Source organism: Ailuropoda melanoleuca, chromosome 12 (genome assembly GCF_002007445.2).
Source record: "Ailuropoda melanoleuca isolate Jingjing chromosome 12, ASM200744v2, whole genome shotgun sequence".
Classification (NCBI taxonomy): Eukaryota; Metazoa; Chordata; class Mammalia; order Carnivora; family Ursidae; genus Ailuropoda; species Ailuropoda melanoleuca.
The window spans coordinates 23,247,926-23,260,801 of NC_048229.1; the positions used below are offsets into that span (position 1 = coordinate 23,247,926).

Below are 12,876 nucleotides of genomic sequence, written 5' to 3' on the forward strand. Positions count from 1 at the left end.
TGTACAAACAAGACGGAGTCTACACTGGGTCCCCTACAGGCTATCGTCTGGCTTCTGCACTTGTCAGCCATGGTAGAGCCCAGTGATTCTTGATAAAAGGCTGGACATTAACACATTCGGTCTTGCTTTCATTTGTTTCCCTAGCAGAAAACACAGAGACTCGACAGTCCTCTTGGGGGCTGTCCCAGGACTCAGGAAATGCCTCGTCTGGGGCCCACCTGCCCCTCCACGATGGTGACAGGGAGTGAGAAGCACCTCCCGGATTTGATATCATTCCATGCAGCTGCCTTGAGCTTCTCTCCTTTTCCCAGACAAGGAAACCAGTAGAGAAGTTTCTGCCAAACTTCAGTAAGATGTGACCTTGGTCTCTTGCCCTTGGCCCACACGGAAAGCCCCCATGGCTCCAAGAAACTGGGCGTGGCCAGAATGGCTGAAAGGGCGTGGTGTCTGGGCCCCGGCAAGAAGAAAGTCTCCCCTGTTCCAAGACTATCCAATGTATCTTAACACTAGATGGTCATTCAAAGCCTCAGACTCCTGAGAGAGCCCATCGTGAGTCACATGAGGGAGTCTTCCTGTTGGAAGAGCCCAGGAGCTTTCTGATTGGCTGATGGTGACATCATTCAAGAGGCACCACTGGCCCCCTGGAAAGGGAAACATTGCGGTGGTAATAACGCTCCAGAGTCCCAGAGTGCCGGGCTCTGCGCTAGGGTCCGTGTAGTTCTTGTAACGATTCAGCAAGAAACATGTAGTGATACCCGTTTTACAAAAGGGGAGGCTGAGGTTCAGAGAGGCAGAGTGATTCGGCCCCAAATGCCAGCCGGCATCCAGCTTCTCTGCAGTCTTATTGAGCCCCCCCATCTAATTGGCACGGGTGGGGGCAGATGGTGGGGGCCAGGCAGCCACAGAGGGTTCTGTGGAGTCCCTCACCTAACAGGCCACCTGATGCCAAAGAATGGCTCCTACAGAGACCCGACCTTCTGGAACACATGACCGACCAACTGCCTGAGGCCAGAAGGATTCACACACCCTCTTCACCCCACCCGAAGCAGGTCTGGGGTCTAACCTCCAGTGAGTGTGCGAGTTGGTGAGCCCAGCACAGGCCTCACCGCATGGAAGCGCAGCGGGCTGGGAGCTCCATCAGCCCTCGGAACGGAGCTCTGTGACCCGTGGGGTAACCGTGACAACAAGAAGCCAAGCTCAGATGGAACCACTTTGGGCCACTGTGGACTTAGAAACCATAGTGAGGACAGGGAAACTTGATGGGCATGGAGACATCAGTCCATCCAGAGCCCAGCAAACTGAGGAGGCGCTTACATCTACACTTTGGTTAGACTTAGGTATGAGGAAGTGTTGCTCCCTTCTAGATCCTTCCCCACTACAGTCATTTTGCCTGATTTCCCATCATTAGAGTGAGGCTTCTATTGTCTATAGGCTCCCTGCTAAAGTGCCAGTCCACCTAGAAAGATAATGGCTGCCGTCTGCAGTGATCTTTAAAACATGAGTTAATGTCTGCCAGGAGATGGTAGAGGGACAGGCAACATCACAGACAGGTAAGTCTTAGGGGGAAGCAACGTAAGTATGAGGAAATGGGGACTTTCCCAGGGGACCCCCACTGGGAGGGTCTTGAGTACCTAGAAGGGAGGATTCTGCCCAAGGGCTGGCAGGGAAAGACCAGAGAGATGGAATTTTCTGGTTGCATAAACTCCATGGACAGCCCCCATCCCCATCAGAGAGCAGAAACCCTCCATATAACCGCTCAGAACAGGAGCAGAGGGGCACCTGGGTGGCTCAGTCGATTAAGCATCTGCCTTTGGCTCAGGTCATGATCTCAGGGTCCTGGGATCGAACTCTGAGTGGGGCTCCCTGCTCAGTGGGGAGCCTGCTTCTCCCTCTCCCTCTGCCCCTCTCCCCTGCTTGTTTTTTCTCTCCCTTTTTCTCAAATAAATAAAATTTAAAAAAAAAAAAAAAAGAACAGGAGCAGAACCCACAGATGAAGGCTGAGATTGTCATAACTGGCAGAAACCCTGGGGGGAGACGGGAGTCCCCACGTCCCGGTTTACCGATGGGGTCTGTAGGAGCTATTCTTCGGCCATAAGTCCAAGACTTCTTTTGGAACCTCAGTCTCTCTCTGGCCCAGAGAGGTGGTAACATTTGATGAGGTCACACAGGAAATGGCCCAGGTAGGACAAAGCCATTTTCCCCACCGCAAGCACAAGGTTCAGCCAGAGTCCCCAGGAAGGTGGAAAAGGAAACAGAGGCAGGTATCAATAAAGATTAAAGAAACCTCTCTTGTTTTGGAAGGGCATTGCTAACAGCCCCCCAAAGATCCTTTTATTTTTTTCACATGAAGAAGCGAGCTCAGAAAAGCTCCAAGTGAGAGAAGTAATATTTAATTATATGCAGACCAAGTTCAAAATCGTTGCCACTCCCATGAAAATATAATGCAGCTTGCCACCTCCTGCACCTCTCATAACATTTTTCTGTATTTTTATCCCAGGCTAACAAAAAGAGGCGGTATCTTATCTTTTTGTCTTCTACAAAGTCTCCATTGGAGGTCATCTGACTCAAAGCGGGACCCTGAACACCGCTANCACTGGCCCCCTGGAAAGGGAAACATTGCGGTGGTAATAACGCTCCAGAGTCCCAGAGTGCCGGGCTCTGCGCTAGGGTCCGTGTAGTTCTTGTAACGATTCAGCAAGAAACATGTAGTGATACCCGTTTTACAAAAGGGGAGGCTGAGGTTCAGAGAGGCAGAGTGATTCGGCCCCAAATGCCAGCCGGCATCCAGCTTCTCTGCAGTCTTATTGAGCCCCCCCATCTAATTGGCACGGGTGGGGGCAGATGGTGGGGGCCAGGCAGCCACAGAGGGTTCTGTGGAGTCCCTCACCTAACAGGCCACCTGATGCCAAAGAATGGCTCCTACAGAGACCCGACCTTCTGGAACACATGACCGACCAACTGCCTGAGGCCAGAAGGATTCACACACCCTCTTCACCCCACCCGAAGCAGGTCTGGGGTCTAACCTCCAGTGAGTGTGCGAGTTGGTGAGCCCAGCACAGGCCTCACCGCATGGAAGCGCAGCGGGCTGGGAGCTCCATCAGCCCTCGGAACGGAGCTCTGTGACCCGTGGGGTAACCGTGACAACAAGAAGCCAAGCTCAGATGGAACCACTTTGGGCCACTGTGGACTTAGAAACCATAGTGAGGACAGGGAAACTTGATGGGCATGGAGACATCAGTCCATCCAGAGCCCAGCAAACTGAGGAGGCGCTTACATCTACACTTTGGTTAGACTTAGGTATGAGGAAGTGTTGCTCCCTTCTAGATCCTTCCCCACTACAGTCATTTTGCCTGATTTCCCATCATTAGAGTGAGGCTTCTATTGTCTATAGGCTCCCTGCTAAAGTGCCAGTCCACCTAGAAAGATAATGGCTGCCGTCTGCAGTGATCTTTAAAACATGAGTTAATGTCTGCCAGGAGATGGTAGAGGGACAGGCAACATCACAGACAGGTAAGTCTTAGGGGGAAGCAACGTAAGTATGAGGAAATGGGGACTTTCCCAGGGGACCCCCACTGGGAGGGTCTTGAGTACCTAGAAGGGAGGATTCTGCCCAAGGGCTGGCAGGGAAAGACCAGAGAGATGGAATTTTCTGGTTGCATAAACTCCATGGACAGCCCCCATCCCCATCAGAGAGCAGAAACCCTCCATATAACTGCTCAGAACAGGAGCAGAGGGGCACCTGGGTGGCTCAGTCGATTAAGCATCTGCCTTTGGCTCAGGTCATGATCTCAGGGTCCTGGGATCGAACTCTGAGTGGGGCTCCCTGCTCAGTGGGGAGCCTGCTTCTCCCTCTCCCTCTGCCCCTCTCCCCTGCTTGTTTTTTCTCTCCCTTTTTCTCAAATAAATAAAATTTAAAAAAAAAAAAAAAAGAACAGGAGCAGAACCCACAGATGAAGGCTGAGATTGTCATAACTGGCAGAAACCCTGGGGGGAGACGGGAGTCCCCACGTCCCGGTTTACCGATGGGGTCTGTAGGAGCTATTCTTCGGCCATAAGTCCAAGACTTCTTTTGGAACCTCAGTCTCTCTCTGGCCCAGAGAGGTGGTAACATTTGATGAGGTCACACAGGAAATGGCCCAGGTAGGACAAAGCCATTTTCCCCACCGCAAGCACAAGGTTCAGCCAGAGTCCCCAGGAAGGTGGAAAAGGAAACAGAGGCAGGTATCAATAAAGATTAAAGAAACCTCTCTTGTTTTGGAAGGGCATTGCTAACAGCCCCCCAAAGATCCTTTTATTTTTTTCACATGAAGAAGCGAGCTCAGAAAAGCTCCAAGTGAGAGAAGTAATATTTAATTATATGCAGACCAAGTTCAAAATCGTTGCCACTCCCATGAAAATATAATGCAGCTTGCCACCTCCTGCACCTCTCATAACATTTTTCTGTATTTTTATCCCAGGCTAACAAAAAGAGGCGGTATCTTATCTTTTTGTCTTCTACAAAGTCTCCATTGGAGGTCATCTGACTCAAAGCGGGACCCTGAACACCGCTAACTACCTTCACGAAGCAAGCTGAAGGGCTTCCGACACAGCCAGGGTGTCCGGGGATAAGTCAGCATACACACTGAGGTTTTCCAGATGAATGCTCCTACGTCCCAGTCTAAGCTCCNATCCTTTTATTTTTTTCACATGAAGAAGCGAGCTCAGAAAAGCTCCAAGTGAGAGAAGTAATATTTAATTATATGCAGACCAAGTTCAAAATCGTTGCCACTCCCATGAAAATATAATGCAGCTTGCCACCNATCCTTTTATTTTTTTCACATGAAGAAGCGAGCTCAGAAAAGCTCCAAGTGAGAGAAGTAATATTTAATTATGCAGACCAAGTTCAAAATCGTTGCCACTCCCATGAAAATATAATGCAGCTTGCCACGTCCTGCACCTCTCATAACATTTTTCTGTATTTTTATCCCAGGCTAACAAAAAGAGGCGGTATCTTATCTTTTTGTCTTCTACAAAGTCTCCATTGGAGGTCATCTGACTCAAAGCGGGACCCTGAACACCGCTAACTACCTTCACGAAGCAAGCTGAAGGGCTTCCGACACAGCCAGGGTGTCCGGGGATAAGTCAGCATACACACTGAGGTTTTCCAGATGAATGCTCCTACGTCCCAGTCTAAGCTCCACCATTTGGGGAGCATGGGAACCAGAGTGCGGCTTCAAGACAGACTGCACAAGGCCCCGTCTGTCTGTGCCAGAGCTGCTCACGTGACCTGAGACCCTAGGCCCTGAATGCCAAGGGCAATGAGTTGATTTTTGGCCTCCCCGTTCTGTGGCCCCATGTCCCACAATGGGGCTAGGCATCAGACTTCCGTCCACTGGGTCTACAACCATATCATTTAGTCCTCACCGCTATGGGGTATTCTCTTCCCTGACCCAAGGATGAGAAACTGAGGCTCAGGGGGTTGAATGACTTGTCCAAGGTCAACTAGAAAAGGGCACGGGCAGGTCCTGAACTGGGGCGGTCTGACATCAGCGCTTGCTCCCCCAATCACCATGCTAGGGTGTCCTTGCCCTCCATCACCAATTCCGCACTTGATAAATGGGGGTGTTGAGGCCCAGAGAGGCCAAGAAAGCTCCCCAAGTTCACATGGCCGATTGATCGGGTAATAGCAAAGAATCGCTTCTCGCTGTATGGTGGGAGAACCCTACAGGAAGAATAAGGTGTGAGGGATGGGGCAGGATATTAGAGGCTGGAGAAGGGGGTTAGGCCTTGCGGATGGGGGCTGAACCCCTCCAGAGGCGAACCTGGAGACCCCAGAGATACCCCACCCCCCACGCCAACGCAGCCCACCGCAGAGCCCCGGCGACGGGTGTCCCGTGCAACTCACTTCGTCTGCTTCTTCTCAAGCTCGTGATTTCGGCTCTCCTGGTTCTCCAGCTGGAGGCGGGTGTCCTCCAGGTCACAGGTCAGACGGTGGCACTTCGTCTTCAGCTTGTGTGCCAGCTTCTTGGCCCCCTCGTAGGCGCTCTGCAGCTCCCCGAGCTGTGGGAGTTACAGAATGAAGCACCCCGCTTGGTCGCCCCTTGAACGGAACTTTCTACTTTTTATCTCAAGCAGCTGCCGTCCCTTAGGTGAGCGTGGCGGGAAGACTGCAGGTGCTGGAGCCAGGGAGACCCTGATGGGACCGCTTTCTGCCTGTGTCGCCACGAGGAAGAGACTTCTCTGACCCTGTCTACTCAGGGGGGACACGGGGGCGATTCCATCCCTCCCTTGGGGTTGTGTTTAATCTGCTTCCATAATCATCCTGCCAAGGAGCCCACAGATTCTTTGCACGCCCCGCCTCAACACGACAGCCCCGTGAGTCCTGTATCATTAATACCCCCATCCGTGGGCATCACCTCCGAGCCATGCGGGGATTAGCCATGAAGCAGCCAAAATGGCCCATCTCGAGGATCTGCCCAGGGAACCCACGAGACAGGCTCTAAAGGTTAGGGCCGTAAATGGCACTTGCAACGGGCCAAATTACACAGCAATACACATAACCGTAAACAAACAGAAAAGCAAAGCCTCTCGCCTCTTCCTCGAGGAAAAACCCCCCCAAATGTCCTAGTTTAAATCTGGGTGAGAGGACAACTCAGCACGCTTGCTTTGAAGAAATGGCCTCATTAAAGAATTTCTTTAAATAAGCAAAACTCTGAGTTAATGAAGCCTGTAATTCTAAATTCAGTCTTTGAAGGCAAATGGGATGTTTTCTGATATTCTGCGCCTCAGATAAGGTTGCAGCTTTATGACTTTTTAATGCGGCATGAATAGCTCCCCCCTTCCTTGGGGAAACTGACCCGCCTTTATAATTTGTTACTAAAGAACTCTGCTGTTTCCTTGCAGTTGGGTTTATCCACGGCTCAGGATGGGTTTGAGGACCACAAAATCATGTCCGTCTTGGAAGTGGCCACTAAAATTGTCATCGCCAGGGATGATACTGAGCTTCCTTTGTTTAGAAAACTGCATGTGTTCTCACCGTGGCCCCTCTCTGCAAGGTGGTCACACGATGCTTTTCTCTCCCATGAGGATATATATATATATCAGTAGGGCAAGCAAATATGACCTCAATTCTAATGGGGGGGAGGGACCAAGAAGTAAGCAGATAATTATAATACATCACAAGGAGGTTTTTACCTGAGGACACAATTCAGGGGCACCCACCAGTCTGTATCAGGGGAGATTTTCTGGAGGGAAGGGCATGTAAGCTCAGATCTTAAAGATAGTTGGAGGTATCCAGGTCAGGGAGGAAAAGGAAAAGAAAAGAGCATGTGCAAAGGCCCAGAGGTGAGGGAAGACGAAGGCAGTGCAAGGGAAGAGGATAGAGAGCCCAGAAATAGACTTGTAGAGATAGAGACATTTGATCTTTCACAAAGGGAGAAAGGTGATACGATGAGCAAAATAGTCTTTTCCACAAATGATGCTGGGACAACTGGTCATCCACATGCAAAAAAAAAAAAAAAAAATCTTGACCCAGACCTTAACTCCCTCACAAAAACTAACTTAAAATGGATCAGAGACCTAAATGTAAAATGCATAACTATAAAGCTCCTGGAAGATAATGCAGGCCAAAACCTACACACCTTGTGTTTGGCAATGACTTGTTAGAAATACACCAAAGGCATGACCCATGAAAGAAACAATTTATAAGCTGGACTTCATTAAAAGTTAAAAATTTCTGCCCCACAAAAGACACTATTAAGAAAATGAAAAGACAGGCATGCCTGGGTGGCTCAGTCGGTTAAGAGTCTGCCTTCAGCTCAGGTCATGATCCCAGGGTCCTGCGATCAAGTCCCACATCAGGCTCCTTGCTCAGTGGGGAGTCTGCTTCTCCTCCTCTCCCCACCCCCGCCGTTGTGTTTTCTCTCGCTCTCTCTCAAATAAATAAAATATTTGAAAGAAAGAGAGAAAGAGAGACAGAGAGAAAGAGAGAGAAAGGAAGAGAAAGAAGAGAGAAAGAAAAAGAAAGAAAGAAAGAAAGAAAGAAAGAAAGAAAGAAAGAAAGAAAGAAAGAAAAAAGGAAAGAAAGAGGAAGAAAGAAAAGACAGAAAAGAAAGAAAGAGAAAAACCGAATGAAAAGACAAGCCATGGACTGGGAGAAAATATTTGCAAAAAAACATACCAGATAGAGGACTGTTATCCAAAATATACAAAGAACACTTAAAACCCAACAAGAAAACAACTCAATTAAAAAATGGGCCAAAGACTGTAAAAGACAGTTCGCCAAAGAAGAAAGACCGTGAATAAGCATACGAAAAGGTGCTCCACGTCATGTGGCATCAGGGAAATGAGAATTAAGACAAGACACCACCACGCACCTAGGAGAATGGCCAAAATCTGGAACACAGACAATGCCAAACGCTGCCAAGGATGTGAAGCAGCAGGAGGTCTCACTCAGGGCTGGGGGGGATGCAAAATGGGACAGCCGCCGTGGGACACAGTGTAGCAGTTTCTCCAAAACTCAACTCACTCTTCCCACACTCTTCCAGCAATGATCCCCCTTGGGATTTACCCAGAGGGGTGGAAAGTTTCTGTCCACGTGAAAATCTGCACGTGGATGTTTATTTCAGCTTTATTCACAAAGGCCAAAACATGGAAGCAATCAAGATGTCCTTCAGTAGGCGGGTGGGTACTCTGTGGTCCATCCCGACAATGGAATATTATTCGGCCCTCAAGAGAAATGAGCTATCAAGCCGTGGAAAGATGGAGAGGAAATTTCAATGCCTAGGACTCAGTGGGAGGAGCCAGTCTGAAAAGGCGACGTACTGTAGGATAAACTATATGACATTCTGGAAAAGGCAAAGGTATGGAGGGATGAATTGCTGAAGCAGAGAGGATTTTTAGGGTAGCAAGACTCCTCTGTAAAAACTACAGTGGAGGATCCATGTCATGATACATAAGTCGAAACCCATAGAATGTACAACACCAAGAATGAACTCTACTGTATACTACAGACTTTGGGTGATATGATGGGTTAACATAGGCTCATCCATTGTATCGAGGGGCCACTCTGGTCAGGGGTGAGGGAAGCTATGTACGTGTGTAGTCTAAGCAGGGGATGTATAGGACGGTACCTTCCTCTCTCTTTTGCTCTGAGCTTTAAACAAGTGGGGGGGGGGGCCCGGGTGGTTCGGTTGGTTAAGCATCTGCCTTCGGCTCAGGTCATGATCCCGGGGTCCTGGGACTGAGCCCCACATCGGCTTCCTGCTCAGCAGGAAGCCTGCTTCTCCCTCTGTCTGCCATTCCCCCTGCTTGTGCTTGTGCACATGCGCTCTCTCTCTCTCTATCAAATAAATAAATAAATCTTGAAAAATAAATAAATAAATAAATAAGTGAGTGTGGTTGGATTCAGCACTCTAGAGCCAGCACATTCTTTTAGGAGAGCCGATTGATTCTCTTCCCAATTCCACACCCAGGGCGCTCACAATGGTAGGCTGAGATTGGCCCCGGTAGAAATATTTACACCATGGAAATTGGCAGTTGGCAAATGATAGACATCAGGGTGTTTATTTTCAGAGGCCCAGTTACCAGCACATCCCTATTTGGAGTGTAAGCTGGTTGGAATGTAGTCTGGGCATAGTTGGAGACCATGCAAAACAGGCAGAGAGGCCAAACTATCCCTACATTCATCTAGAAAACACTAGATGCGAATACCTGATATTTGTAATGTCCAGCTGCACTTTCAAGAAAGGAAGGAAAATTTTGGGATATCCGAAATGCAAAGGATGTAAAACAAGAACCATGAGGGCAGACGCTGACGCTCTGGCAGCCAGGGTAGGGGAGAAGAGGAGCAGTCAAAAGATCTAGAAATATCACTAAGGATCATGGCTGTGGTTGAATGCCCAGACGGAGATAAGAGACAAACCTTGGGACCATGGAAGGTAGGGGTTGGAATGAAGACCCCTGCATTAAGTTGGGACCCTCAAAGAGCTGCGCCTTGGGGTAAGGGGGCAGGAAAAGCCCTACCCACAAGCCTGGAAGGGGGTCAGAAGGCCTGGTGCCAGGCTAGCTCTGGGTGGGGGAGACTGTATTCCCATAAGAAATCAAAACCCTAGGTCTGTGCCTCAGGTGTGTTGAGAGATCGAATTGGCACTTGGCCCGTGTTGCAAAAGTCTGCAATGGAGGAGAGAATTTCGCATAATCTCAGGGGCTGCTGCAGAAGACAATGTGAAAGTGCTCCTTCTAGAGAAACGCACTAAACCTTATAAACGTAGGGCTGTCATCAAAATCAATATAAAGTTTTTTTTTAATTTAAAAGTAAGAACAATCAACACAAAAATAACTAACTACATACAAAATTCACCACAAGAGTCAGAGGAAGGAAAAGAACATTCCACCATGCGGACCACCTGGGGCTCCCATGGCGGGAGTAAGTGGGGCCTGTTGAAGATGAGCTCACAATCAAAATTTACAAAACACTCAAGGAAACGGTCCACCATGAGAGTCAGCAGAACTTGCAACAACAGCACAGTCGGAAAGAGACTGAAAGATTTCTTGGCCACAGTGGGGCAGGTGGGTGTGGGGAGAGGCAAGGAGACCAAGTAAGAGGTTGTTGCTCTGGTCTAGATGAGAAATGGAGGGGGCAGATTAGAGGCAAAGGGGATGGATAAGAGTGGATGATTTTAAGGGCATACTGCAATCATTTTGTAGAGGAGAAATATCTGAGGCCCGAGATTCAAGGTTCTTTATTCCAGAGTCTTCTTTCCCCATGTATAACACCCACATGTAGACAAAATGTTTCCCATCTACCACAGTGACTAGCATTTGTAACAACAGTAGAGGTGGAAAAACACGAAACCGGGGTGCCCTCTTTCTCCCTCCCTAGGTTTGGCCAATACCTTGAACAGTGCTGCTAAGGACTTGCCCAGCCTGACCCTTTGGGGACTCAGACTAGCTACAATCTCTTACCTTCTGTTCCAGCTCTTTCCTGGATGTCAGCTCTGAGTCCAACCTCTCCTCGAATTGCTGCAGACGCTTCCTGAGGAACTCGTTCTCCATCTGAGCACAGTCGAAGCGCATTTGCCATTCGTCCGCTATTTAACAAAGTCGGGGGTGGGGGCCAGAGGGAAGGCGAGGTGAATGAGGGTGGTTCTCTCACACTTTCTAGCTCTTTGCACACGAGTTTGCAATATAGAGTTCCTGAGGCCTGACCTTAGACTTCAGGTTAAGAAATTCTGCTTTAAGTCCATTGAAAACAAAACAAAAAAAACCCACTTCTTGCAGGAAGACTGTCCTGACCACCTCTAGTTGTCTAAAGTTATTGGCTGCTCACCATTCTAAGCTCAGTTGCTTCATACTGTTAAATTTCTCTACAAGCATACACATACTTTTCTTTTTCTAAGGAAATTCCATAACCACCTAGGTCAGGAGAGCTCTTTTCATCATTTTTAGATCTTCAACACCCTCTAGAAGCATCCCACACACACAGAAGTTTCCCCCATTCATGCTGATACAAGTGCACCAACTGGAATCCTCTTACTGGCCAACCACATTGGGTGACAGTATGTAAGCAGTGACTGCCGGTCAAGTTAATGAACAAATCAATGAACAATAATTAAAGGGTCTACTGAATGCATAACAACAGAGACATTGGTTCCAAGATATCTCTGTGAGATAACAGAACAATCTCTTGATTCAGTAAAAATCTAAAAAAACTCTCTTGCTGGTGTGATGAAAACTATTTGACTGAGTGGAATGGGCTAGACCAGGTTATGATGTCTTTAGATTATCTGAGTAATAGAGTAATGTCCCTTAAGGTAATGGTGCTATGGGAAACTTTCCACATGTGGACAGCTGAAGATAGTGATCATCCACTTCATTCAGCTCTCCATCCATCCATCTCTCCATCCATCCATCCATCCATCCATCCATCCATCCATCCATATCTCCATCCATCTATCTCTCCATCTATCCATCTATCCATCTATTCATCCATCCATCCATCTCTCCATCCATCCATCCATCCATCCATCCATCCATCCATCCATCCATCATACATTGTTCCATCTACCATGCACTGGAATGCCCACTGTTTACACTACTGCATACCAGGCACAAGGGATAATGAAACAAATAAGTAACCACTCTATCTTCCAGCAGAATCTAGTACAGGAGACCAACATACAAAAAGACAGCTACAACCTAGAATGATCATCAGAGCTCTCATAAAGGAAGCTTATGGAAATCCAGAAGAGAATTCAAACTCATAAAAGCAGCAAACGTTTTTGTTCAAGATCGTGTCTGAGGGACTTACTACAATGCCTAGCATATCATAAATGCTTCATAACTTTCACTGGATTGGTGGATGGATGGATGGATGGATGGATGGATGGAACGATGGACAAATGCTTGGATAGATGGTAGGCCTGAAGTCTTAGAGGAGGTGACCCCAATAGTGATTCCCACATAACGAACCCAAACAGGATGATGAAATTGTAAGGAGTTAGAGCTTGTTCAGCTTTCCACCATGATAAATAATATCATGGCAGAAAAAGAACCCTGTCTCCCACCAGGGAAAAAAACCTCAAACAGCAAGCGTCTGCTTGGTAGGCGTGGTCAGTGTGAGCAGATGAGGAAACCGTTCTCCATTCCTTGAGGCTGATTTCCACTCCAGTGCCCCTCCCTGGGGTGGGGGGGGCATTCTTAATCCATACATATATTCAGCCCTTCATGATCCATTTTTCCTGGATTTAGCTGACCTCCCCATGTCAATTGCAAATTTCTTGAGTGCAAGGGCCCAACTAAAATCCTTCTGTTACCCCCCTCCCCCTGGTGGCCTGCTCCATGCTGGCTGCAGACCATAAAAGGTCCTCTCCCAATACTTAACCATGCATGGTGGGA

At 48.3% G+C, this 12,876-nt stretch overlaps 1 protein-coding gene across 1 annotated transcript in view; it reads right to left on the bottom strand.

Annotated features, from left to right (window-relative positions):
• The window catches only part of MYO18B (myosin XVIIIB), a 246,829-nt gene that overhangs the window by 126,197 nt on the left and 107,756 nt on the right, over positions 1-12,876 (bottom strand). The window contains exons 27-28 of the mRNA XM_034638624.1: positions 10,945-11,069; positions 5,885-6,039 (exon numbers count right to left, since the gene is read on the bottom strand). Coding sequence (XP_034494515.1) covers positions 5,885-6,039; positions 10,945-11,069 — 280 coding nt within the window. The remainder of the gene's footprint in view (positions 1-5,884; positions 6,040-10,944; positions 11,070-12,876) is intronic.